The sequence below is a fragment of the Vanrija albida genome (assembly GCF_041260175.1).
Source record: "Vanrija albida strain AlHP1 chromosome Unknown contig_1, whole genome shotgun sequence".
Lineage (NCBI taxonomy): Eukaryota > Fungi > Basidiomycota > Tremellomycetes > Trichosporonales > Trichosporonaceae > Vanrija > Vanrija albida.
In genome coordinates this window covers 560,626-584,908 of record NW_027191420.1, presented here as the reverse complement: position 1 = coordinate 584,908, position 24,283 = coordinate 560,626, and the positions used below count along the sequence as shown (strand labels likewise).

At 63.5% G+C, this 24,283-nt stretch overlaps 9 protein-coding genes and 1 non-coding gene across 10 annotated transcripts; 4 read left to right on the top strand and 6 right to left on the bottom strand.

The window, feature by feature from the left end:
* Positions 1–302: 302 nt before the first annotated feature.
* Q8F55_000254 (uncharacterized protein) lies at positions 303–4,039 on the bottom strand (the record flags this gene model as incomplete). Its single annotated transcript, XM_069348908.1, has 8 exons — positions 303–378; positions 414–1,158; positions 1,196–1,483; positions 1,518–1,651; positions 1,686–3,352; positions 3,387–3,565; positions 3,609–3,909; positions 4,031–4,039. 8 exons carry the CDS (start codon positions 4,037–4,039, stop codon positions 303–305), a joined length of 3,399 nt encoding a protein of 1,132 aa, XP_069212452.1.
* Positions 4,040–4,142: 103 nt separating this feature from the next.
* Q8F55_000253 (uncharacterized protein) lies at positions 4,143–5,273 on the bottom strand (the record flags this gene model as incomplete). Its single annotated transcript, XM_069348907.1, has 4 exons — positions 4,143–4,377; positions 4,417–4,764; positions 4,798–4,961; positions 5,001–5,273. 4 exons carry the CDS (start codon positions 5,271–5,273, stop codon positions 4,143–4,145), a joined length of 1,020 nt encoding a protein of 339 aa, XP_069212451.1.
* A 326-nt stretch (positions 5,274–5,599) lies between these two features.
* Q8F55_000252 (uncharacterized protein) lies at positions 5,600–6,948 on the top strand (the record flags this gene model as incomplete). The annotated part of the gene is made up of 9 exons (XM_069348906.1): positions 5,600–5,653; positions 5,702–5,765; positions 5,802–5,833; positions 5,881–5,917; positions 5,955–5,997; positions 6,034–6,225; positions 6,277–6,343; positions 6,380–6,611; positions 6,656–6,948. The coding sequence occupies 9 exons, from the start codon at positions 5,600–5,602 to the stop codon at positions 6,946–6,948; spliced, it is 1,014 nt and encodes a 337-aa protein (XP_069212450.1).
* Positions 6,949–7,094: 146 nt separating this feature from the next.
* Positions 7,095–7,576, bottom strand: Q8F55_000251 (uncharacterized protein; the record flags this gene model as incomplete). The annotated part of the gene is made up of 4 exons (XM_069348905.1): positions 7,095–7,247; positions 7,297–7,395; positions 7,433–7,511; positions 7,548–7,576. The coding sequence occupies 4 exons, from the start codon at positions 7,574–7,576 to the stop codon at positions 7,095–7,097; spliced, it is 360 nt and encodes a 119-aa protein (XP_069212449.1).
* Positions 7,577–8,168: 592 nt separating this feature from the next.
* On the top strand, positions 8,169–11,437 carry ned1 (lipin Ned1; the record flags this gene model as incomplete). The annotated part of the gene is made up of 4 exons (XM_069348904.1): positions 8,169–8,199; positions 8,244–8,311; positions 8,357–8,593; positions 8,654–11,437. 4 exons carry the CDS (start codon positions 8,169–8,171, stop codon positions 11,435–11,437), a joined length of 3,120 nt encoding a protein of 1,039 aa, XP_069212448.1.
* Positions 11,438–11,578: 141 nt separating this feature from the next.
* Positions 11,579–12,467, bottom strand: Q8F55_000249 (uncharacterized protein; the record flags this gene model as incomplete). The annotated part of the gene is made up of 2 exons (XM_069348903.1): positions 11,579–11,759; positions 11,806–12,467. 2 exons carry the CDS (start codon positions 12,465–12,467, stop codon positions 11,579–11,581), a joined length of 843 nt encoding a protein of 280 aa, XP_069212447.1.
* A 1,262-nt stretch (positions 12,468–13,729) lies between these two features.
* Q8F55_000248 (uncharacterized protein) lies at positions 13,730–14,128 on the bottom strand (the record flags this gene model as incomplete). The annotated part of the gene is made up of 1 exon (XM_069348902.1): positions 13,730–14,128. The coding sequence occupies one exon, from the start codon at positions 14,126–14,128 to the stop codon at positions 13,730–13,732; it is 399 nt and encodes a 132-aa protein (XP_069212446.1).
* Positions 14,129–14,697: 569 nt separating this feature from the next.
* Positions 14,698–15,172, bottom strand: Q8F55_000247 (uncharacterized protein; the record flags this gene model as incomplete). Its single annotated transcript, XM_069348901.1, has 2 exons — positions 14,698–14,946; positions 14,981–15,172. The coding sequence occupies 2 exons, from the start codon at positions 15,170–15,172 to the stop codon at positions 14,698–14,700; spliced, it is 441 nt and encodes a 146-aa protein (XP_069212445.1).
* Positions 15,173–20,012: 4,840 nt separating this feature from the next.
* On the top strand, positions 20,013–20,111 carry Q8F55_000246. The gene has a single exon. It is a non-coding gene; the product is annotated as a tRNA-Pro (tRNA).
* A 3,117-nt stretch (positions 20,112–23,228) lies between these two features.
* On the top strand, positions 23,229–24,092 carry Q8F55_000245 (uncharacterized protein; the record flags this gene model as incomplete). Its single annotated transcript, XM_069348900.1, has 2 exons — positions 23,229–23,378; positions 23,433–24,092. 2 exons carry the CDS (start codon positions 23,229–23,231, stop codon positions 24,090–24,092), a joined length of 810 nt encoding a protein of 269 aa, XP_069212444.1.
* Positions 24,093–24,283: the final 191 nt, after the last annotated feature.

Below are 24,283 nucleotides of genomic sequence, written 5' to 3'. Positions count from 1 at the left end.
CGCCGATGCGCGATTTCTGTCTCCCCGACTCGCCTCGACGACGGCAGCAGGCTCGGCCCCTCGGCCTCCTCGTCCATAGACGCCAGTATCAGGCAGCGAGGACAAGCAGCGCCTTGACATGTCAATATGTCGAGGCAAGGTGGGTCGGTGCCACAGCGCGATCGACACGCCTGATCGCCGTGGCGCTGGCGTGTGGCGCTCTCTGACTCGCCGATCGCCGCCTGCACACCTCCACGCACATTACATCTGATTAGACACGTCCTATGTATATGGGTATCTCCATGCTGGGTATCTCCCGCCGCCTACAGCCACAGGAACCGCTTCACCGCATAGTCCATCCTGGCCAGCAGCGACGTGTTGCTCTCGGCATCGTGCAGGCTGCGGGTCAGCAATGCTCAAGCGCCACTACCCACCTCACAACATCCTTGTCCACCACAAAATCGCTGCCCCCTCCCCCACCCCCACCCGCCTTGACACACTGGTCCTTGATGCGCCGCACGACCCGCTCCACCGTCGCGCGGCACGTCTCGTTCGACTCGAGCATGATGTCCTCCTCGTCCTCGTCGTCCTCGTCGTCGTGCGACACCGCCAGCGTGCTCTTGCTCTTGGCGATAAACTCGCGCGGCAGCGCCTTGAACGCAAAGTACTCGGTCTTGGTCGGGTCGACGTCGGCAATCTTGACGCGCGCCATGGGCGTGTCGGGCGGCGTGGGCTTGGCAGTCGGCGTGTCGGCGTCTGCGGCCGACTCGCTCGCAAAGTAGTCGCTGATCGGCGTCGCCGACGCTGCCGTCTCGGGCGACGGCGGCTCCCTGTTCCGCAGCGAGTACGTGCTGTACCGCGTGCTCTCGTCGGCAGGCGAAAAGTTGACAATGAAGCCGGCGTTCTCGACCGGGTCGCGGCCGGCCTCCTGCAGCGCTGACAGAATGTACGCGCCCTTCTGGATCGACGTGATCGACTTGAGCGGGATGCGTGTGAACTCGTTGACCTTTTCGAGCTGGTAGTTGAACGAGACGACGTAGAGGGCGGCCTTTGTAAGGATGAGCACCTTCTCCTCGAGCTTGGGGCTGAGGGCGATGTTACGTTCTTCAGGCGACAGCAGCGTCCAGCCAGCAACACGTTGTTCGCCGTCACTGAGCACGCGCGCAGACGACGTCTCGACTGTAGAGTTAGCAAGCCGAGATTTTGCGCAACTCACTTGCAGCGGCCCGCACACGCGACTGCCGGATAAGCGCACTCGCCTCGGTGCTCTGCAGGTTCTCGAGGAACTCGTTGAACACGCCGAGGTTGCGGTGGCCCAGCATGAACGAAATCACAGCCTGCGCAAAGAAGTCGGTCACCGCGCCGTAGAACATTCGGCTGAGAGACGAAACACCGTCGTGCAGCATGCCCTGCAGGTCGCGCTTGCCGGTGCGCACAAAGTCGCCTTTGAGCGCCGACGTGTGGGCGTAGCACAGGCTGATCATGTCGCCGTTGTTTGCCCAGACTGAATGTCAGCGGCGCCACCACTCCGCACCCACTGTCATTGAACGTCGGCTCGATGTTGACCACGGCCGGGTCGAGCACGATGCCCATCTGCGTCATCATGTGCGTGAGCACACGCCGCGCAATAGCTGACTGGACGACGTTGGTGCGGTCGAGGCAGTCGATGCAGCTGCCCGTCAGTGACAACCCCCACACCCACTCACTTGGTCCTGAAGGCCCCGCGCTGCTCCTGCACGGCCTCGCCCTGCAGAGCCCACAGGTAGCCGATGCTGTCAAAGTCGAGCGAGTTGACCAACTCGGAGATGTTCTCCCACTTCATGCCATGGCACTTGGCATGGAAGTCCCAGGGGATGTACGTGAGGTCGGGTCGCCCGAGGCTGTCCACAAGCTCGGTGTACCCGTTCGTCACGGCCGCCTCGATGCCCTTCTGCTCAGACAAGTTGATGGCGGTAACAGGTCCGTACCGCGAGCGCAGGTCGTCAAAGTGCAGGTTTGCGACCGAGAACGTCTTGTCCACAGGCTGGTCGAGCACGGGCGGAGGCTTCATCGACCACGGCGTCTGGCTCCACTTGAGGGGGATCGACCCGCGGACCTGCACAAAGGAGAAGAGCGACGCCTTGCCCTGCACCCGCGCGCGGACGAGCATCTCCGTCTCGACAAAGTTGGCGACGTGGCCCTCGTCGTCGATACCGCGGCGCTGGTACCGCAGGCCAGCGCGGTCACGGCTACGGCGCGAGATAATCACCAGGTCAAGCGGGATCGGCGCAGGCGGCGGGCCGCCGTCATCCGCCGGTGCCGGCGGCACAGGGATGGCGATCGACGCCGACTGGCAGTAGCCCTGCGCAACGGGGAGCACGTACGCGTGCAGGCCGCCGTCGATAAAGTCGCGGAGGAGCCACTCGTTCCAGAAGAAGCGGCGGTCGAACCGGCGCCACAGGGGCACGTGGATGTCGGGCTCGACGATCTCGCTGTCGGCCTGGGACGAGGCGCGCGACGATGGGCGCGAGGGAACCTCGCCCTCCTTTGCGAACGAGGGCGACGGTGGCTCGAACAGCTGCGCCGACCCTGCCAGCAGCGAGTCGAGTAATGGCGCCGAGGCGGAGCGCGCCGACAGCCGCCCGCGCTTGTGCTGCAGCGTGTGCGAGAGGTCAAAGTCGAACGAGTAGAAGAACTCGCCCGACCCCAGCTCGCGCGTGATCTGCTTCATGATCTTGGTCTCGAGCTCGCGCCGCTGGGGCACGTTGTCGAGCGGGGGTGTCGGGGAGCGCGACGTGTCGGCCGGCGGGGGAGGCAGCGACGCCTCGGTCGCCTTGGCCTTCTGGCGGATCGTGCCGAGCTCAAACTCCTCGTCTGGAACCAGAGCGCCGACCTCGGCGCTGAGCCTCGAGTCGGCGGAGCGGCGTGAATCTGCCGAGCTCCGGCCCTCGGCCGACCGCCGCCCCTCGCTCGAGCGCCGGCTCTCGCCTGAGCCCCGCGACGGGGGCTCCAGGCTCGCCTTTCCGTCCTTTGGCTTGGGCGCAGGCGCAGCCTTCGCCCTCGGCTTGCCCAGGCGCGGGGTAAACCGCCCCCATCCGAGCGAGAAGCGCTTCTTGACGCGCACCTCTGGGCTGTCGGTGATGACCGGCGGGAGCTCGGGGGGCGTCTCGTCGGCCTCTGGCGCAATCGACGACGCGCGCCTCCGTGCCAGCTCGGACGCCGTGTCGTTCTCGCTGTCAGAGTCGGAGTCTGACTCTGACTCGGACTCGGACTCTGCCGCGGCGCCCTTCTTAGGCGAGCCCCACGGTAGCGTCCACTTGATGCCAATGCCCGGCTTGGACGGGGTCGCGGTGCCCTTTGCGCCCGTCTTGGGCTGCTTCGGCGTGCGCTTGGACTGCAGGTCAGCACTATTCACACGCACAACGCACCAGGATAGAAGCAAAGTGCTCGAGCTGGGCGCGAGCGCGGTCGGGCACAAGGGGCACAGCGTACACGTCGGCAAGCGAGTGCACCTCGTGCGCGGCCGCCTCGGTGTCGAACGGGTCGTCGCTTGGGAACAGCCGTGTGGGGGCTTTCACCTGGGGGAGGAAGACGACAAGGTAGGCGGCTGGAAGAGGCTGTCAGCAATGCCAAGAGTCCGGCCGACGCACCGTCCCATAGTCGGACGATTCCCAGGACGCCGCCAAGCTCGACGCCGGCGCTGTCGTTGTCGTATACAGATGGGCTGACGGGCTCGACGCTGCCACGCAGACCCCAGCGGACGAGTACCGCCTCGCTGGAAGGCCCGTTGCCGGCTGGGCGGAGGAGGAGGCCGTCAGCTACCGCCGACAGGTCGAGGCGGCGGTGAATGCGCGGCGGGAGTGGCGGGACGGTCAGGCGCGCTGGCAGCGACTTTGAGAGGGCTGCCTGCTCGCTCTGCTGATCTCTGCTCATGACTTCTGTTGAGAGAAGCTGTGGGTGGGTGTGGGTGTGATGGATGAGTGACTATGCGATGGATACATTGGGGCATTCGCCGGCCTACAAGTATTTGTCTCTGTTGGGTGGAGGTTGTTTGATGGGCCGATCGACCCACCTCCGTCATTGTGACCCTGTGTATGGGTGGTGCCTTAACCGCCAATATCGGCGGTTAAGGCTGGCCGCCACCGCCTCTCTTCGACTGCAGTAGCCACACCTTGCTACTATCACTATGCGTTACTGCCCATGACACTGGCAAGAGAGTAAACCAGCTCGAGCTGGTCGGGCGTCTGGACCAGCTTGCCGCGCGAGTCGCGCATGATGTCAATCGTCTGCGCAATCGGGTCGTGCGCCAGGTCGCGCGGGAGGGGGCCCACAAGCGGCGCGAGTGGCGCCTGGCTGTGCGGCGAAAAGCACAGCGAGGCGAGCGCCAGGAAGGTGCCGGTGCGTCCGACGCCGGCCGAACTGGGGCGGTAAGCCATGCTCTCGCATGCCGAGACTCACCAATGCACCCAAGTCTCCACGACGTCCTGCCCATGCACCTCGTCCCCGCCGTGCTCGTCACGCAGCGAAGCCACCCGCCGTATCAGGTTCTGCAGCGCGTCGAGGCTCTCGCCGTCCGGCACCCCGTGGTCGGGCCACGAGTCAAAGTAGAAGTGGTGCACGAGCATATCCTCGGCGTCGGACGCGGCGGTGGCGCCGCCGTTGGCTTCTGCCACCTCGCGAGTAAGCCGGAGGGCCGAGTACACGGACCCGAGCTCGGGCTGGCGCTTCTGCTCGGCGAGGCGCAGCCGCACGCCCTCGCGCTTCGACGTGTCGCGGTAGAAAACAACGTCGTCGCCCGTGCTCCGTCTGGCGTCAGCTCCGCTCGGCCCGCCCACGTACGGGAGGTAGGGGTCCGCCTTGCGCACGCCGCGCTCGCGCCAGCCGGTGAGCTGGACTAGTATGGCCTCGCGGCGGCGTGGCGCCTGGCTCTTGCCCACCGCGTTGCTCGCGCTCCGCGCGTAGATTGCCCGGAAGAACGGGTAGAACGTATGTGGTAGTGGCGCCTGGCATGAGCTCTACCCCACCACCCGGCAGCAACTCACCTGCGCCGCAACCCACCAGTTGCCCGAGGGGTCGGACACGACGCTCGCGTTGAGGTAGTGGCGCCCGTCGACGCGCACGCTCGTGCGGTCGTACGCCAGCACGTCCGAGTAGCGGTTGTCGTCGCGCGCGTGCCTGCTCTCCTCGAGCGTGAAGACGACGGCCTCGGGCGGCACGTACCGCGACGACGAGGCCTGCCGTGCGCGGCTCATGCGCACACGTTCGCGCTCCTGGAGGACGTCCCACACGCGCCGGACATGCTGCTTGTGCGCCATGGTCGGTCGTGGTCGGTGTGATGGAGACGGACGCGTTGGGCGTGACGTCTAGAAAGTGGAGTGGCGGATCTGGGCTGGACGCGGAGATGCTGGATCCACTCCGGTCCAAGTCTCCCACGGTCGCGCCAAGTATTACGTGACGCATTTTCCTACTCCACCTATCGCATCTTTCCGACGAGCAATGACGGAGAGGGGAGAGCCCTCCTCGCCCACCCGTCGGCCGGCCACTCAGACGCAATGTCGACATCCGTGGTCATTCACCCGTCGTCAAGACAACTATACTTAAGACTCTAGACCTTGGCATTGTCATCACACACAAAACCACAATGATCGCGACCCGCACTGCCCTCCCCGCCCTCCGCGCCACGCGCACCGTCGCCGTGAGTTTGTGGCAGCGGTTTGGAAGCAAGCACTACTGACAGCCCCAGGCCCGCCGCTTCAACTCGACGGCCGCCACCCCTCCTCCCCCCACCCCGGAGAAGAAGGCGTCGAGTGGGTAGCTCGTCCGTCTGTGACTGACCCACGCAGACGCGCCCTTCGTCTTCGGCCTCGCCGGTGTTGTGAGTAGCAGGAGAATGCAGCTACGGGGACTGCGCTGACTCCCCAGGCTGGCCTCGCCGCGTTCGCGTACCTCAACCGCGGTGGTGAGCACGGACATTGCGACCTCTGACTAATCCCCAGCGGCCAAGGCTCCTGCTAAGCCTGCCGTCCCCGCCCTTGAGAAGTAAGGCGCGCCTGCTTTTCGGTTACTAACGTCCAGGGACACTTGGATCCCCGTCAAGGTCTCCAAGATCGACTCGTACAACCACAACACCAAGGTCTACCGCCTCGACTTCCAGGGTGAGGACGCCAAGGACAAGGTCTCGGGCATCACTGTCGCCGGCGCCATTGTCGTCAAGACGCCCGAGGGCGAGGGCCAGGTTCTCGATGCCAAGGGAAAGCCTGTGATCCGGTGCGTTACGATGGCGAAGTCAAACCCAGCACGTCGCTAATGATGGGCCAGCCCCTACACCCCCCTCTCGCCCCCTGACCAGCGCGGCTCGCTCGACCTCCTCGTCAAGGAGTACCCCGTGAGTGCTTCAACTATCGACGCCTCCTGACCCCAGACCGGCAACATCTCCAAGTGGTTCGGCACCCTCGCCCCCGGCGCCGAGGTCCTCATCAAGGGCCCCATCCTCAAGTACGAGTACAAGCCCAACACCTTTGACAAGGGCCTCTTCGTCACTGGCGGCTCGGGTGTCACCCCCGCCTACCAGTTCCTCACCCACGCCCTCAACGACAAGTCGGACAAGACCAAGTTCACGCTTCTCTTCGCCAACGTCAACGAGGAGGACATCCGTGAGTGCCGTCACTAGGCATAATGATAGCCACTGACGCCCCAGTCCTTCGCAAGGAGTGGGACGCCCTCGCCGCCGCCAACCCCGACCGCCTCAAGGTCGTCTACTTCCTCGACAACGCGCCCAAGGGCTGGAACGGCGAGACTGGCTACGTCACTGCCGACAAGATCACCCAGCACTTCCCCCGCGGCGAGGGCGAGAAGGTCCAGGCGTTCGTCTGCGGCCCTCCTGGCCAGTACGCTGCCGTCTCGGGCAAGAAGGACGGCTTCAAGCAGGGTGAGCTCGGCGGTGCCCTCAAGGACCTCGGCTACACCTCGGAGGAGGTCTTCAAGTTCTAAAACATGGGTTAGAACCATGGAAAATGAGATCTGTAGATGGGCCTAAAGTACATCATATGCACAACAAGGTACAGCAGTGAGCTGGGCGGGTATGGGTATGGTTGATCCTGGTGGCGGATGGGAGCGCGAGAGGCGGCTGCGGCAGCCTAGTACTGCACGGTCGTCTCGCCCTCGTCGCTGATGAAGCTCCGGCTGACGCTGCGCTCCTCTGTGCGGTCGTGCGAGTCCTCCTCGGCCTCCCACTCCTGCTGGTTGTTCAAGTCCTGCTCCTGAATGATCATCCAGACCGAGGTGCGGTACTGAGCGTGTCAGGCGTCGTCTGTCTTTGCGTCTTGCCGCGCCACTCACCAGCGTAATGACCAGCTTCATCGACTTTTCGAGCTCGCGCAGATCGGCCAACAGGCGCTCGTTGGGGTTCTCAGCCGCGTCCTTGGCCAGCGCCGTTATCTGCGCGTCAGCACCCTCCCTCCCTCCTCGGACCCACCCGCCGGATCTTGTCGCCGAGCTTTGCATACTCCCACAACACGTCGGACTCGAGCTCTGACAGCTGCGAGTTGTTTGCGCTGGCGTGAGCTGCTGCGCGAGACCGGACAACTCACTATGGGTTCACCTTCTCTATCGTCGCCATTGTCGTGGTTGTTGTTGTTGACACCTGCCCGCGCGCATGCCGCCGCCGCCTTGACCGTGGAACTTGGTTGGAACGGCCCACGCGTCGATTTGCTCCCGCCGCCCGCCGGTGATGGCCCCCCTGAACGTCATCGGTGCGGCGTGGTGGGTGGTGCACGGTGCCAAGCGGCGCGGCACGGCGGCGGCGGCGGCGCGGCGGAGCGGAGGCACCTGGCTCCCCTCACTCACGGCTCCGCTGTCTCCGGCAAGTCCGGCTCGCTGTCCAAAAGTGTAATGCGTCGGTGGCTGCTCGTTCCTAAAACGATTCACTCGGCCACTCGCCTCGCCGTCGTACCATCTTCTCTTCCTTTTCATCCTCGCCCTCTTTCTCTTCATCATCATCACACACGCACTCTCGGGTACACACGCACGCACGTACACGCCGCACACACGTGCAACCCCCGGCACTCGCCTTGCTCGTCAGCCAGCCAGCTAGCCATCACCGCGACGCTATCAGACTCGACTCTGAATCCCAGCGCCAGTGGCCGGTTAATTCCCTGGCCGACTTTTGAACAGCGACTGTACACCACCACTCATCGCCGCCGCTGCCCAACATGCAGTATCTATCAAAGGCGTACAACTACTGTGCGTGCTGCTCGACAGGGACAAGGCATGAGCTGACGCCGCAGACTCGGGCATCAACCCCGCCACCCTTTCCGGCGCTATCGATGTCATTGTTGTGCGCAGCGTCGACGAGGTGGGTTAAAAGACGCAGTCGTGTCGGGCTCGCTGACGGCCTCAGGACACGGGTGAGGAGACGCTCGCCTGCTCCCCCTTCCATGTGCGCTTCGGCAAGCTCCAGGTGCTTCGCCCCGGCGAGAAGCGTGTCACACTCCGGCTACCAAACAACCTGCCGGCCCCACACATCGCTCCGTTCAGCATGAAGGTCATGGAGACGGGCGAGGCTTTCTTCGTGCTGGAAACCGACGAGGATGTGCCCGAGGACCTCCTGACCAGTCCGGTTGTTATGGCCGCGGATGTGAGTGCTGTGGGGTTGGGGGCGGGGCCTCCTGCGCTGTATCTGTGCTAACGGGGCTAGGTGGCGACTCCGAGCGTCCACGCAAAGGACGAGGAGCCCGAGGATGTTTCAAATGGATCGTTGACGAACCAACCCTTTGGCTCGACCGAGGCAGTTGTCGACCACCATGGACACAACGACGGCCCCGAGCTCGCCGAGGTGGAGCCCCTGGATTTGAACGAGTTTGAGGGCAAGAAGCCCAAGGGCGACAGCTCCGATGGCAAGAAGGCCAACGGTGACAGCCTCGGCGCCCCGACAAAACACAAGCGAACGGGTTCGAACAACCCCCCTGTCGACCAGAGGCCACCGAACCCCCTCGCTGCGGGGCCTGGCGAGGCCACAGACCTGCCTATCCGGAACAGCAGACTGGCGAACATTCACAGCGACGAGGCCGATGTCGATCTGCCCAGAGTGTCGCCGGGTACCCATGACGGCCCCGACGTGGTCTACGGCAAGGACATCATCCTCGATGCCGAGGGCTTCCACAACCAGCCTGACGGCAAGAAGGCGGCCGACGCGGTCACCAAGCTCGCGGTCCCCGAGGTCAAGCAGGGCTCGGAGCTTGAGGACGGCGTCAAGGACAAGCAGGTCGACATCCTCGTCACCGACCTGATGGCCGTTTCTTCGGGTGCGGACGCGCCGGGCGTACGCCCGCGCAAGGGGTCTGAAGGCGGCGAGAGGCGCAGCAGGCGCGACTCCGAGACCCTCCCTTCGTCGATTGCCGACCTCTCCCTCGACGCTCCGTTCAGCACGTTCACCAGGACCCGGTCGCCACCCGCGCCTGTCCGCCGCAACATGCGCGCGCAGACTGAGCCCCCCGAGGACAGCCGCCCGTCGTCGCCCACATTACCTGGTGACGCCGCCGACCCTTCGCAGATGGACCTCGCTTGGGACTGGGGACGCCCCCCTGCGGACGAAGACTCGGGCGACGCTGAAACACCGATGCCTAAGCGCTCGCAGAGCCTGAACGTCGATTCGCTCAGCGTTCAGAAGCCCAAGGCGCACATCCGCTGCATTGTCGACGACCCCCAGACGTTTGTCTTGGAGCTGGACGGCAGGTCGCACTTGTTTGAGCTGTCGCTGTGTGGTGTCGACGACTTTGCGCCAGACGGTCATGCGACTCCGGATGAGGCCGAAGACTTTGAGGACGAGCGGATTACCTTTGAGAGGTTCATGGAGGACCCCGCTCTCGTCGATGACCCCAGGCTCGTCGTGCACTACAACGACCTGTACCTCACGTGGAAGACGGGTTACTACCTGCTGTTTGCCCTTGCGCTCTACCGCCGTGCTCTCAAGATCAACGACGACAAGCCGGTGACACCCAAGGCCCCAGCCCCGTCCTCGGGTTACTTCTCGAGATGGTGGAGGAGATCGGACGCGCCAGCTGCTACTGCCCAGCCTATTGAGAGAACCCAGTCGGCACAGGCTGCGCTCCCTGACAAGGGCAGAGACGCAGACGGCAAGCTGTCGACCAGCCCCACGGACAAGGCACTTGTTGTTCCTCCCAATGCGTCGATGCCGGCTTCTGAGCAGCCAACCCGGCCAGCCTCGCCGACGCAGCCCGAGTCTGACGAGGAGCCCGAGAAGCACTACGCCAAGACGCTCCGTCTCACTTCGGACCAGCTCAAGGAGCTCAACCTCAAGCCCGGCCCCAACACGGTCCAGTTCTCAGTCATGTCGTCGTACTCTGGCTACGCCGTTGTGACTGCTCGTCTGTTCCTGTGGGAGAGCACCGACCAGGTGGTCATTTCCGACATTGACGGTACGATCACCAAGTCGGATGCCCTCGGCCACTTGTACGCCGCTATTGGTCGCGACTGGACGCACATTGGCATTGCCAAGCTCTACACCGACATCACCAACAACGGGTACAAGATGCTGTACCTCACTGCCCGTGCCATTGGCCAGGCCGAGACGACGCGCGAGTACCTCAAGACGATTACGCAGGGCGACTACAGAATGCCCGAGGGACCGGTCATCATGAGCCCTGACCGTCTGATGGCCAGTCTTCATCGCGAGGTGATTCTGCGCAAGCCCGAGCTGTTCAAGATGGCGTGTCTGCGTGACATCCAGCGGTTGTTTGGTGTGCACGCCAAGGATGCGTTCTTTGCCGGCTTTGGTAACCGTATCACCGACGCCATGAGCTACCGCTCTGTGGGCATCGAGACGGGCAAGATCTACACGATCGACTCGACTGGTGTCATCAAGACGGAGCTGCTGCAGACGTCGCACAAGGGCAGCTATGTCGGCCTGAACGACCTGGTCAACATGGTGTTCCCTCCGGTCGACAAGAAGGCGCAGCCCGAGTACACCGACTTCAACTACTGGCGTGATCCCATCCCGCAGTTTGAGATCCCGGACCTTGTGCCCACGCCCGTGTCTCCGGCGCTGTCGGCCGTGTCTGAGGCGTCTGGCGGCTCGCGACTGTCGCGGCTGCTTGGCCTGCGTTCGCGGTCGCCCACTGCCGAGCTCACGTCGCGCCCGACGTCGCCGCTCATGGGCCCAGCGATCACGTCTGACGACCTGAGCGAGACGGAGGAGGAGCACCAGTGGCTGAGCAATGGGCACGCGAGTGGCCGTGCGAGCCCGTCGAGCATGCCCGGCAGCTTTGAGGACGGCGCTGCGTTCCCCGAAGAGTGGCTTGAGCGCGACCGCACGAGCTCGGGTGGGGACGATGAGGCCATTGACGACGATGAGCTGTCCGAGGCTGGTGACGGCGAGCAGGACGACTCGTTTGCCGACGACGACGCGATCTTTGACGACGACATTCTCGCTACCGGTGAGATGGCGCGTGTTCCGTTTTAGCGTGCGTGCTCCCCCACGCTCTATTAGAATGCCCTTCAGTTGTACCATATGCTTCATACCATCCTTGGCATTTACAGAAAGACGATGCATAGATACAGGCTCTGTCGCTGCTGCTGCTGCTACTACCCCCGGGCGTCGTCGCTACCACCCCCGAGCGTCTTTTGTTGGGTCTGGGCCGGCGTTGACGTTGCCGACAGAGTACGAGTAGAAGAGGACCTTCATGGCGAGGGCGAGGGCGGCGTGGAGGACGCCTACGGCGATGACGAGGAGGCGGACGAGCTTGTTGTCGCCCTCTGCGAGGACGGGGTAGATGTTTGTCACGCTGAGGCGTCAGCACGGCCGCCAAATCGACGCCGACGCCAACCTACAGGAAGAAGCCCGAGCTTGCGGCCCCGAGGCCGACGAACGCCCAGCGCGCAATGCCGACGGGGATGAGGCACAGCAGCGAGACGGGGATGAACACGCTCATCGCGTACCCGTAGATGCCGAGTGCCTCTGCCGGGCCCCACGAGCCGACGCCGAGCCAGCGCGTGAGCGCCCACAGCGCGGCGGGGAGCGCGAGGCCGTAGATGTAGACGAGGGTGGTCGCCGTGCTCAGCAGGGGCAGGTTGGAGACGACGGGCTGGCCGGCCATGTACTGCTGCAGGGAGGAGGTGAGGGTGGAGGTCGTGTAGAGGAGGAGGATGAGGGTCGTGAGCGTCCAGAAGGGGCCGTACAGGTCGACCTGGCCGTCGCACGCGTCGGCGATGAAGCCGCCCCGGGGGACGAGGGAGAGGCCCACGCGCTTGAGGATCATGGGCGTGTCGACGTCAAAGTAGACGGCGTAGTACTGCAGGTTGAAGGGGGAGTAGGGGGCGGCCGTGCGGTCGCGGGACGACGAGGCGGCGGCGGAGGGGCCAACGCCGCCAGAGCCAGAGCCAGAGCCAGAGCCAGAGGCGGCGGGCAGCCCAGAATCCGCGCCGAGGAACGTCTTGAACTGCAGCTCGTCGCCGTCGTCGGCGTCGACGACTGCGTACCCGCCTTGTGACATTGTATGGGGTGTGTGGTGGACAGAGGGGTGGATCAGGCAGGATCAGCCATCGATGTCATCGGTGGACGTGACACGCGCTGCGGGCCTAAGGGGGGAGCGCTTAGGCATATGTGACATATTGTGGGCCTATCTGTAGCGCGCCTACACCTCATCCCTCGATAAGTGGGGGGCTTGTATAGCCCATTGCTACGACTATTAAGCTTGTCGAATAAGGTTAAGGCCGTGCACCGGGAAATGCTATTACACCCGCCATTACATGGTGCATATCAGCACACTTCGAGGCGAACGCCGGCCGCTGCATTCTCGGCGTGACCGGATCTCGGTGTGTCATGACTCTCGGCGCTGCAATGCGTGCCTAGCCGACACAAAGTGGATGGGGCCAGGAACACGGCACGACTGACTGAACACCACCCGGAGCCCGCCTACAGTCCACATCGTCACGAAGCTTGTGCTGGACCACCACAAGCACCCCGCGACGAGCAGGACGCGTCGCAACGACGTACGCGCCCCTCCCACGCGCACGCGGGCGCGTCATCCCCACCCGCACCGCACATTTATCCACCCCACTTGTACCCCGGCGGCCCCCAGCCCGACCTCTACGAATGATGCGCGGCCGATCAAGCGCCGCGGCGGCAAGTCACCACGCCGTCACCAGCCAGCGGCGTCGGGCGCTCGGCTTGGAGGCGGCGGCTGTGGCGGGGGCGCGACCCTCCCCATGCCACAGGGAGCGTGGCGCGCGGACCTGCGCCGCTGGGCCCTGGCGGCGTGGCGGGGCTTACCTCCTCCGCGGGTGTCCCTCGGCTTGGCATCGCCCAGCCTGGTTCACGCGGTGGCACTTCCGCTGGGCGAGATAGCCGTTGGCGATGGTGTAGCGCGTGTGGGCTGGGCCAGCCTCGGCAGGGCGGGGCTGATGGGGCTTGGCTGGATTTCCGGTGAGTGCCAGACGCCGCTGGCCGCGGGCGGTCGGATGTCTCCTAGCGCGTGTGCGAGGGGGTGGGCGCGGGTGTCGCTGAGCGCGGGTGTCGCTGAGCCGATTGGCGTGTGGCTCGGTGCGTTGTCGGCGCGCATGTGGCGCGTGGGTGCGCGTGTGCGCGTGTGCGCATGTGCGGCTGTGGCACACGTGGCAGCGATCCTATGTAGACAGTGCATAGTGCCAGACTTGTCTACAAAACGGTGCCACACTGTCGCTCTGGTCGTTTGAGGGTAGTGGCGAAGAAGCAAGCCGCCAAAGATCTGGGCGCCCCGAGCACGTAGTCGCACCCCTACACCGCGCACTCCTCGAGCTCAGCCCAGCACGCCTCGAAATCGGGGATACGCTCTCCCACGTGGAACACCAATCGTTCGATCTTGGCCATGGCCGCAGAGAGGTGGGTACACGCCTCGCGTGTCGGCTCGATCCACCCGCGCATGTGGTCGACAGTGCCGACGAGCACAGGCTGCCGACGCTGACGGAAGGCGGCATCGGAATTGCACTCGGCGAGTTCGTGCGCCTCCCAAGCCCTCTCGCTGGCAGCTTCAGCGGCCTCGTGCAGGGCAGCGGCCGCTTCGGCGAGCTGCCCGGCCCTTATGGCGAGAGCTTCGATCGCGAGGGCGACTGCATGGACTCTCTCGTAGGGCTGGCGGGGAGGGTGGGTAAACCACTGTACGGGGGGGCGGGACATGCCGCGGGGGGGCTGAGTGAGAGACGTGAGGGATGTGTGAGGGAGAGATGCGTGGGCAGAGATGTGCTGGGGAGAGGTGAGCTGGTCTGGGCGGGCTGGTGCTCGGGGAGGCAGGGAAGCTTGACTGGATTAGGGCAGGTCCGGCCTTGCTGCCCGTGCTCCCCGCGAAGAGGACGAACCGGCACAGGCGTCAACACAATGCGTAGGCAACCAGGCCAATGGAGGGAGATTTCATGTCCTGTATCTACGACACGGTTCTGAGACCAGACCTGGCACTCGGCCAGGCCATAACCTTCTCGACCTCGGTTCAGCACTCTTCGAACTCGATGAGGCGCTCTTCAAGTGCCGATACCCCGTGTTGAGCTCGGCGATGGCGGCGTGTCGCGGCGTTGACGGCAGAAGCAGGGCGGGTCTGGGGGATCCACGCGCGCAGGTGTGGCTCGGCGCTACCGGAGCGGTGGCGGGCGTCGAGGGCTTCGCGGCCCTCGTGAAGAAGGGCAAGGCGGAGGGTCAGGCTGTCCAGGCCGGCGTTGGCGTCGGCCGCATCGGAGGTGGTGCCAACCGCCTTCTCAGAGGCCTCGAACAGAGTGTAGGAAGCGGTGGCCACGGCCCAGGTCGCCGTGCATCTCAGGGACGGCACGGGTATAGGTTGCAGTGGTGGTGTCGCAGGCGGCGAGGGTGAGCTCACCGGCAGCCTCGTTGACATTAAGAGCGGCGTTGGAGACGGCAGCGGCTGTGTCGGCGAGAACGTCGCCAGCGTAGGCAAGCTCCCAGACAGCCTGGGCGACGGTAGGCTCGGCAACCATCGTCGACCTGCGCTGCCTCAGTGGTGTCACAAGTGGCCGCCGTGACCTCAGCGGTATCGTTGACCTCAGCGGCAGCCTCGTTGGCAGTAGCGGCGGCCTCGGAGACGGCATCGGCAGCGAGGGTGACCCAAGCAATAGCGGCGGCAGCCGCATCTACGGCAGCAGCCTGGGTTGTCGCAGCATCGTCGGCCGGGCTGCCGTCAGAAGCGCTGGGAAGGGCTGGGTCGTGCTCGGTCATGGTCGAGCGGCTATGCAGTGAGAGACGCGTGAGGGTTGGACGAAGAGAAGCGGTTGAGCCGGTCTGTGTTATGTAGCTGTTGGGTAGGCGTCGCACCCTACTACCTCTGATTGGGCTCCTCGCCCCAGTTGCAGGAAGCAGTACCGGCGTGCGAGCGTGTGTTCGCACACACAACGTGTTAGCACGCCCTCAGGACGGTGCGAGTGAGGGCGATACTCGATCCAGAGCTCGCCCCGATGGCTATTCTGAAGCCAATTATCAAGAGGATGCTCGGTGAGGCGAACTATCGTACATAGTTCATTGTCCTTCGGTCAACGTAGTTGGTTGAAATCAGTGTTGGTGTGAATGACAAGGTGTTGAACGTCGGGAAGCGGGGCTCCTTCGATACCTGCCGCCACGAACATCTTCTCTACGGTGCCCCTCACCTGGCGGCCGTCCGATATTCACGCGGCGAATGAAGGCAGGCGCAAGTTGGCACGGCTGAGCCGAACTCCGCAGACCTCAAGGTCCTCCTCGGGGTGTCCGCTATGCCGCGGCAGAACGGGTGCCGCGGCCACCTCCGACGTTGCCTGGGAGACGAGGAGGTGGGCTAGGAGCGCCCGCTTGTTTGAAGGGGTTCTGAGAGTCCCCAACCATCGAGCTGACGGGCTCATCGGACAGCTAGCAGCCGGTTGTTCCTGTCACCTTCCTGGACGCTGTCGCTCGGTGGGCTGTTGCCAGTGCCTATGTGTTTGTGTGTTTGGTTAGTTGGTGCAACGCCGATGGACACAGGATGCAGGGAGGTGGCGTAGGACGCGTTTGACCTTTCTGGGTTGACCTTTGAGGCCGCATGCAGTCTCGTACATACATACCCCTGCAGTAGCATCGAGTGACTGATCGAGCCACGCGAAGAAGGCACCGCTCGACTAGCCGGTTGCTATGTAGCGTTGCGGGGGTTTCTTGGGTGCTGTTGTGCGAGGGCTCATCCGATGGCAGACGCGTGGAAAGGGGTGTGATGCACACTCCAGTCAGTGCACTGGGCCGAGAACTGGTGTAGGTATTACCGGGTTGACAGACTCGTATTGTATGTACCTCGCAACGCCTCAACTGGGGTCCAGGTTCCAAGGGGAGCTTCACACGTCTGCGACGGATGACACCTGGGTAGGTAACACCGATGACTGTCCCACAGTCCGTCGTCAACGGAAACGTGTAACTTTGGGCCAATCTGCTGCCGTAAAACTTTTGCTCCTAGAATGCCATTCCCAAGACGACCGCCTGTCCGACGCGTTCACCGCGAGTCGGGCGACTGGGGCTCCCTTCCTCGACGCCTTTCCCTTGTCTGACACAAGGCTCTGGGTCCTGGTAACCGGGTGACTGGAGTGACTGGAGTGACAGGTACTACAGAAACGGGGGCAAGGAACCCGTTGGCTGTCCGTGATGCAATGAAGGTAGTGCCAAACATCCAAGGAGATCTTCCGGTCGCCAAGATCCCAACCATAACAACCCCGCGGGAGATCTACCTATGCATGCCACACTTCGTTCAAAACACCCGAAACACTCGAATCCTCCTGACCGACCTCAATACGTGAGAATACATGCACGCGCGCCTCAGGAGGATACGTCAGGGAGAAAGGGACGCAAGGGGAAGTGACTGTGGTTTACTTGGTAGCCCATGTGTTCCATGTCGAGCCTACGTGGTCAGTTCCCAATCTCATGCGTGTCCTGACTCACAGCACACCGCGCACGGTGGAGCTTTGTCGAACACAAGCCTCACGTGCCCCTTGTCTTCTAGATGCAGGCGGCTGCGGTTTTGTGCGAGGAGGCGACTCACTTGGGGCTCCTTATGGCAGCCCGTTTTGGCGTATATCATGATAGGGAGCTCCATCGCCCAACGCGAAGCATCGTTGTCAAAACGCGCAGCGTATCCGATTTTGAACTCGCTGTCATATCCCGCTCCGGCCCAGTAGGCAGATAGAGTACGATATGGACGGGGAAGTGCCGATTCCCAGACCCAGGTCAACTCTGAACAGTGAACGGTGAGGTTTGATGACGATATGCTCCTGCAAGGGAGATACTCGAGACGATCTTGAGACCATGTGGCCCCCTGGACACAGACGTCGGGGGTATCAAAGAGAAGCACGCCCGGTTCAGCGAGGCGCTTGGAGTTTGGTTTCAGGCCGTACTTGCGATCTCTTCCGCCCGAAGGGAACATATCGTTAAGGATGAGGCGGCGCACGTTGGGGAATAGCGGGGCTCCCGAGGTTCCGGCCACTTTGTAAACCTTGGCCATAATGTCGTCTTCGGGTGGAGGAAAGAGCTTGAGGCGATGGATGAAACCGAGACACGCCCGCATTCGCTTACTGAGTCCGTCGACAATGCCAGAGAGCTGGATATCGCTGATAGTAATAGAGCGATACAAGTGACGCGCAGCCACTTCCCAGACAAACTGTGACACTCGCAGCAGACTCAGAAGTGTTTGGCAGTCGGCGACGGGATCGAGCTCGTTGACGATGGAGGTGAGGACTTCCGTCGGGAGGTGACTGCCTGACGGTGAGGGTTGTGCTGGTCGGCCGGTGGGCTCGTCTTGGGCAGCTGAGGGGGCCATTGAGACTAGTTGAATGGTATGTTGTGCGCGGTGAGCAGTTGATCTGTGTTGATGGGCTGATGTGCACACCGACTGACACTTGTCAGGAGGAGATGTCTTGGCAATCCTGCGGAAGCATGGCTGATCAGGCCCCCAAGTTAGGAGGAGAGTGCACAGAGAGTTCACAGAGAGAGTTCACACCGTGCCTCGCCTTCAAGCAAACAAACCAAGGTCCCGGTTCCTGTATGTATCAGCCCCTCTTACCGGCAGGGTGCTGTCCGGCGAACCTGTCACGTCACGCTCGACGTCATTTATGTACAGACGCGTCGATGGCGGCGTAGCCGTCGATACCTCGCTGACGCAGTCGCCGCTCTCTGTACGTACGCAGTCGTCGATCTACATACATACGCCGCATGCATTGTAGATCAGATCCCAGAACTCTTGTTCAGACAGTGAACGCATACTAAGTCCTGCCCCTTGCTCCTGCTTTTTGCAGACCGCTTGCCAACAATACTGACCTGTGGGAGTGCCCCCCGAGCAAGACGTCCCGGACGCGGTCCCAGCCAACCCCGGAGCCGACGACGATGGTCATCACCAAGCCCCAGGTCTCGGAGATGGTATCGCCCTCCCGGTCCAGAGGCAAGTGCAACCGCCGCAGGCATGCGAAGGCGACGGCCGCCCTTTGAACGACCGCCGCAACCAAGCCCGATGAAGTGAAACGTGCCTCGTGACGAAGTAACGACAGAATCGATCTCAGCTAAGTATGAAATACCAAGAGTTGTAGTTCGCGTCTTGGTACGCGATGCATACCTGATTGTGATGAGACGAGCCTGGGCTGTTCAGTATGGCAATGCCAACCTCTGGTGGTGTTTGGACGGTGGCTTTGGTGGATCGGGAACTACCAACTGATTTCCTACTCTGAGATCTCAGACAGTGGCGACTCCGGCGTCGATGGACGGGGAGGGAAACGGTAGTCAGTGTGCAGCCAGGTGCAGCCTCGAATGGTCAGCCCCGATTGGAGTCGCCCAACTCACCACACACGTCACACGGCGGAACGCATTTTTCGGACACTAGTTTGATCTGCCCCGTGTCGTCGAGATGCAACTCGCTGCGGAACACTCTAAGCCTGCGATCGGCTTGTCGCTCGCCGGCGCGTGTGGGCCTTGTATACACCACAATGGGCAGGTCGATCGCAGCACGAGAAGCCTCGCTGTCTAGCTTTGCTGCATACTCTGCCTTGAAGCGGATGTCTCTGGCGTTTGCCCAGTAGATACGAAGGACTTTGTGGGGGCGAGGCAGCGTCGACTTCCAGATGAAGCTCAGATCATCGCAGTGTATTGTCAGGTTTGATGACGGCGGGCTGCGGCGGGAAGGCAAGTACTCGAGGCGATCTTGAGACCATGCACTGCCGCGGACGCAGACATCGGGGGTGTCAAAGAGAAGCACGCCGGGCGGGGCTAGGTTCTTCTTGGGGTGCTTCTTCGACTTTGGCCTCTTTTGATGCGGACGAGGCGACTCGGATTCGAACGAGTCCTCGAGGACGAGACGACGCACATTGGGGAACAGAGGAGTGTTGTCAGTCCCTGCGGCCGCGTATACCTTGGCCATCATATCGTCGCCCGGCGGAGGCGAGAGTGTGAGGTGTCGAATGAAGGAGAGACAGGTTCGTTCTCGTATGCTGAGATCTTGAACGATCTGCGATAGCTGGTTGTCGTTCAGAACAACATGACGATAGAGGCGACGTGCGGCGGCATCCCACGCTGTTTGCGAGACTCGGAGGAGATTTACAAGCGTCGGGCGGTCGGCGATGGGATCGAGCGCGTCGACGATGATGGCGAGGATTTCGGCCGGAAGGGGTCTGCTCAGGGGCGGCATGGGGGAGCTGGTAGTGGAGAGCGTTGGGCGGCGGGGCGATTTGGAGAGCAGCCCGTATCTCTGCTGCACTGAGTGGCAAAGGAAGGAGGGTCTGTATGCTTCGAAAGTGTCGAAGACGGTTGCTGCATCAAAGGCTCCGTCGACTCGGTGCCTTTGCGTGTGGGAACGACGATCCGGCTACGTCGGTGAAGCGCGGTTCTGTCAGGTACGTGGCTGGTCGACGTTGCTACGTTGCTGCAGTGTCCGTATGGTGTTGTGAGGTTGACCGTGGCAGCGCGGTAGTGTAGTGGATTGGGGGCCGATTGCTCGCCACATGGCACCTGAGGCGTGCCAAAGTCCCAGTGGTATGAGGGGTGCGCTGAAAAGGACCGGGCAGACCCACAGAACATCAAAAAATAAGGAGCTCTTGTGGTGTAGTGGCTATCATACTCTCTTAGGGCGCTGTTAGCACCTTAAGCTGAAGCTTGGGAGTGGTCCTCGGTTCAAATCCGGGCAAGGGCCCTTAACCTTTTGGGTGTTCTGGGTCTGGACGCATCGCGACTGGCTGGCTGGGGCTGGCTGGTCGAACAAGTCGGCTGGCGCTTGCTTCCCTGGTCGGTCGGATGGTCGAACAAGCTCGGCGGCGGACCCTGTTTTTTTCGGCTTCCTCGGTTCGGTGGACGGCGCCACACTCGTCACCTCCGCAAACGCCGCCACCGACGAAAGCCTCGCGGGCAAGTGGCGGTCGGCTGCATGGGCTGGCCGCCGCTCGACTCTGCATGCATGCTGATGCGAGCTCGTCAGGCATGATGCAAACCTGCGCAACGATCGTCGAGGCACACAGAGCAGCGACAAACCTGCGCACTCTGTGCGTGCCTGCGCACACACCGCTGCGGATAACGCTCTGCCGATCACTTGCGCGCAAACACTAACCCAAAGGCTCGCTTGGGCGCTCCGTTGGCCGGAGCACGGCGCGCATGTCATGTGGGCGCAGCCCTGGTTAGTGGCTCTGATCTGGCGGTGGTGGCAGTGGCGTGGGATACAGCCGCCGCTTCGGGCGACCCGACGTGCGTGTCGTACGTTCGTCCGAAGCGTCAAGCGTCGCAGGCAGCGACGCCGTCGGTCGCGAAGAAGGTCGACAGATTGGCGCAGGCGCACGGCGCCTCGTAATGAGGCGCGGGCCCTGCTCGCATACGCCGGCAGGGAGGAGCGGGCGTGGGCAGATGGGGGGGGCGAGGGTGGGCGAGGTTGGGTGGGCTGTCACGAGAGCGCAGAGTACGTGCGACTCGGTAGCGCTCGGTAGCTGCTCCGTGGCGTGGGTTGAGTCGGGTGAGTCGCGGTGGGTGCCACTTTCGACCGGCCCTCGATGGCCCCCACTCAGGGTCGCAGGGAGTCCGAGACAGGTGCTCGTCGTCGGCCTGCATTTGGCCGCGCCGGCCCTCACCTCTGCGCCGAACCCCTCTGTCCCTCCGCCGCAGCCGGACCGAGTGCCGAGCGGCCTGGACTGTGCCTTCGGGACGCGCTTGCATGCGTTAAGTTTACAATTTTCGCTTGGTTAGTCGTCAATTAATCGACTCCGGCGATAGCTCGATAGCACCTTGATCTGCGTGCGGGGATAGCCTGCGGTGATAGCGTCGAATGAAGAGTGCACAGAAGTCGGTGCACGCTGCACGTACATGCACGCACACACAGCCGAGACACGGAGACGGAGACGGCGTAGCGCCCAGAACACGGGGACGCCGCACGCCCGCTGCCATGCACGCCGCTTACGCTGACGCCCGCCCGCCCGCGAGCGCCCGCCAGCGCCCCCGAGCCGCGCGCGCGCCTCACGCACCCCGCGTAAGCCAGCCGCCAGCGCCAGTGGACGCCTGGTCGGCGCCGCGCCGCCAGCCACCAGTCGGCCACCAGCCGGCCGGCACCCGCAGAGATTGTGCGCTGGGCGAGGTCAGCGGATTCCTGGAACTGCCTGCTTCGTAGAGTGGGTCGCTGGGCGAGTCACGTCGCCCAGCGCTCGCCCGCAAGCCCGGTCGCTCGGAAGACGAGATACCGTCAGCCGGCCCCCGACGCCCACCAGCGCCACCGCCACTCGAGGCGACGACCCCACGCACCGCCGCTCGGCGAGGGTCGCCCCCACCCTGCGCCCGTGGCTGGGTGGGCGGGTGCGAAGTGCCGACACGTCGTCGTCGGCTGCACCCCGCTTCATCGACACTGCGGCGTAAATCACCGCGGCCGTTCCTGCGGGCCTTGGCTGGTGCCTTGGCGCCACGACCAACGGCCCTGGCTGCCAGCCCTCTGCGCACCTTCTTCGCTTGAGCAGTGGCGCCGTGCAGGAACGACGCGCGCCTTGGCAGGGCGCGGCTCCCCCGGATGGACGTGCGCGATACAATTCAGCGGCGACCGTCAATTGACCATGTCGCGCTCCCGCTATGCTTGTTGCAGCGCGAGGTGGCATTAGGGTGGAAAGTTGTGCGTTTCAGCCGTGAAGACGTGTAACGACCTCGAGAAGATAGTCGTCCGCGAGATCAGCGACGCGTACATGCACAGCAGCGGCGACGACCCCGTGACCTCCGTCGGCGAGCACTGCACCCCCGTTCGCAGGTCCCTGTCCGCCCTACGCCTCATATCTAAACGCAAGCCAGGCGGCGCCCACTCGGCCATACGGTGCCGTTTACCGGTCGTGTTCTCCGGGCCGCCTCACAGCGCTGCTGACAGCATTCCGTGCGGCGCAACGGCCAACGGCGCACGGCGCAGCGGGTGGGCGTGCGTTGGCTGGGGGTCGGGTCGGGGGGTTCGGTTCGCACCAGATCTACTGGGCTAGGGACGAGGCATAGTCACCCAGGGGTGGGGTACCCAAACTTTGCGTGTACCTCAGCATCCGGCAGCTACCAAACTTTCGAGGGGGGGGGGAGTGGGGGTGCTGGCTAGAGCTGATCAGTGCACGGAGATGCGTGCTGCGCGCGGCGAGGAACACAGGAACAGCGCTAAGGGTGCCTTGGCGCCTCGACGCCGAGTGGTGGCGTGGGCGCTCCGGTCGACTCGGCACGACGATGACCCCGACCTCGACCCCCGAGCCCCCCGAGCCCCCCGGCCGGCGGCGGACGCGACGCCCTGGCACGACGACCACTTGGCAAGCCGATTGTGGCACTGTCAGGAGGGCGCTGCATCAGGATGGAGGTTGAGCCACCTACGCCTGGTGCCCAGCTTTTCGGGCGCCCAATGTCGGCGCGCGACGCGCGCACATGCGCTTAGGGAGAGTGTGAGCGCCAGCACGAGCGCGAGCGCGTCGCGCCCAGAAGAAGGGACGCTTGAGAAATTAACAGAAGGGCAGAGATAGCGACTGCAGGCTTGCTCGATTGGCGCCTAGCCGAGCCGGGCTGCGAAGGCCCGACGAGGGTGCGCGCGAGAGGAAGACGTCGGCGCTGCCTAGGGGAGAGGCGCGAGCTTGCTCCTCGATGAGGAAGAGTGGCTGGCATGCTCGGTTGGTGGCGTGTTTATCGGGGGTGGTCATGAGGACATGTTTTCTCACTCGCGGCGGATCCAACGGGTCCTCCGGCCCAGCACCCCCCCACTGGCCGACCCGATATAAGGACTGGCGAGCCCCAAAGACTGCTCCCCAACACTTCTCTATCAAATCCCACCATGCTCTTCCGCTCGGCTGCTACTGTTGCCTTCGGTCTCCTCGGCCTCGTCGCCTCGCCCGTCCTTGCCCAGGATGAAATTCTGACCGGCTGTATCTGTGACGGATACGAGATGGGTATCACCTACGACAACGGCACTGTCGAGACGCACGTGAGTGGCCTGCCCTCCTCTTGCGACTTAGCCGTGTCCTAACCCACCCCCCAGCCCGTTCTCAAGACCCGCTCGTCCAACGGTGTCGGATGGTGCATCAAGGACGGTGTCCTCCTCCCCGAGTTCCAGAAGCAGATCCGCGACGGTGTCACCGGCCGCCTCGACAACCAGTGGGTCAACGGCCCCTGGGCCATCCGCTTCTACGGCGGTATCAACAACCCCAACCCCAACCTCAACACCATTGCCCGCACCGTCATCAACACCATCACCTCGCTCGTCGAGCTCCGTCTCCCCAGCTGCGACGGCATCTACCCCGTCGACTCCAACTTTGAGCCCACCGGCTGTGACCCCCAGTGCTCCTGGAAGTGCTCGGCCGGCTTTGAGCAGTGCGGCGACCGTGCCTGCATCGACCCCGCTACCCAGGCCTGCCCCTCGGGCGTCCCCGTCTCCAAGCTCCGCCGCTCCGAGCCCTCGTGCCCCGCCGGCGCCACCGTCTGCCCCACCGGCACCGGCGGATGGGAGTGCCTCAACGTCGCCTCCAACCTCGAGGCCTGCGGCGGCTGCCCCGGCTCGGACGCCTCGGTCGACTGCTCGGCCCTCCCCGGTGTCGCCGACGTTGCGTGCCGCTCGGCCAAGTGCGTCGCCTCGCGCTGCGTCCGCGGCTTCACCCTCAAGGCCGGCGTCTGCGTTCCCAGCAGCAAGCGCTTCTGGTAAACGTTAGAGTCGAGTCGAGTCGTGTCGCGTCGTGACAGAGGAGTAGGGTCATCCCCATTATTTAGCATAGATTTGATAGAACACGGACATTTCGCGACCATTACTACAGAGGTCGGCGCCCCCACGTTCTTTTTTTCACCATGGTTCCTAGGGCTATCAGTATAGCGAATACTCATGCATCAACATTTTCG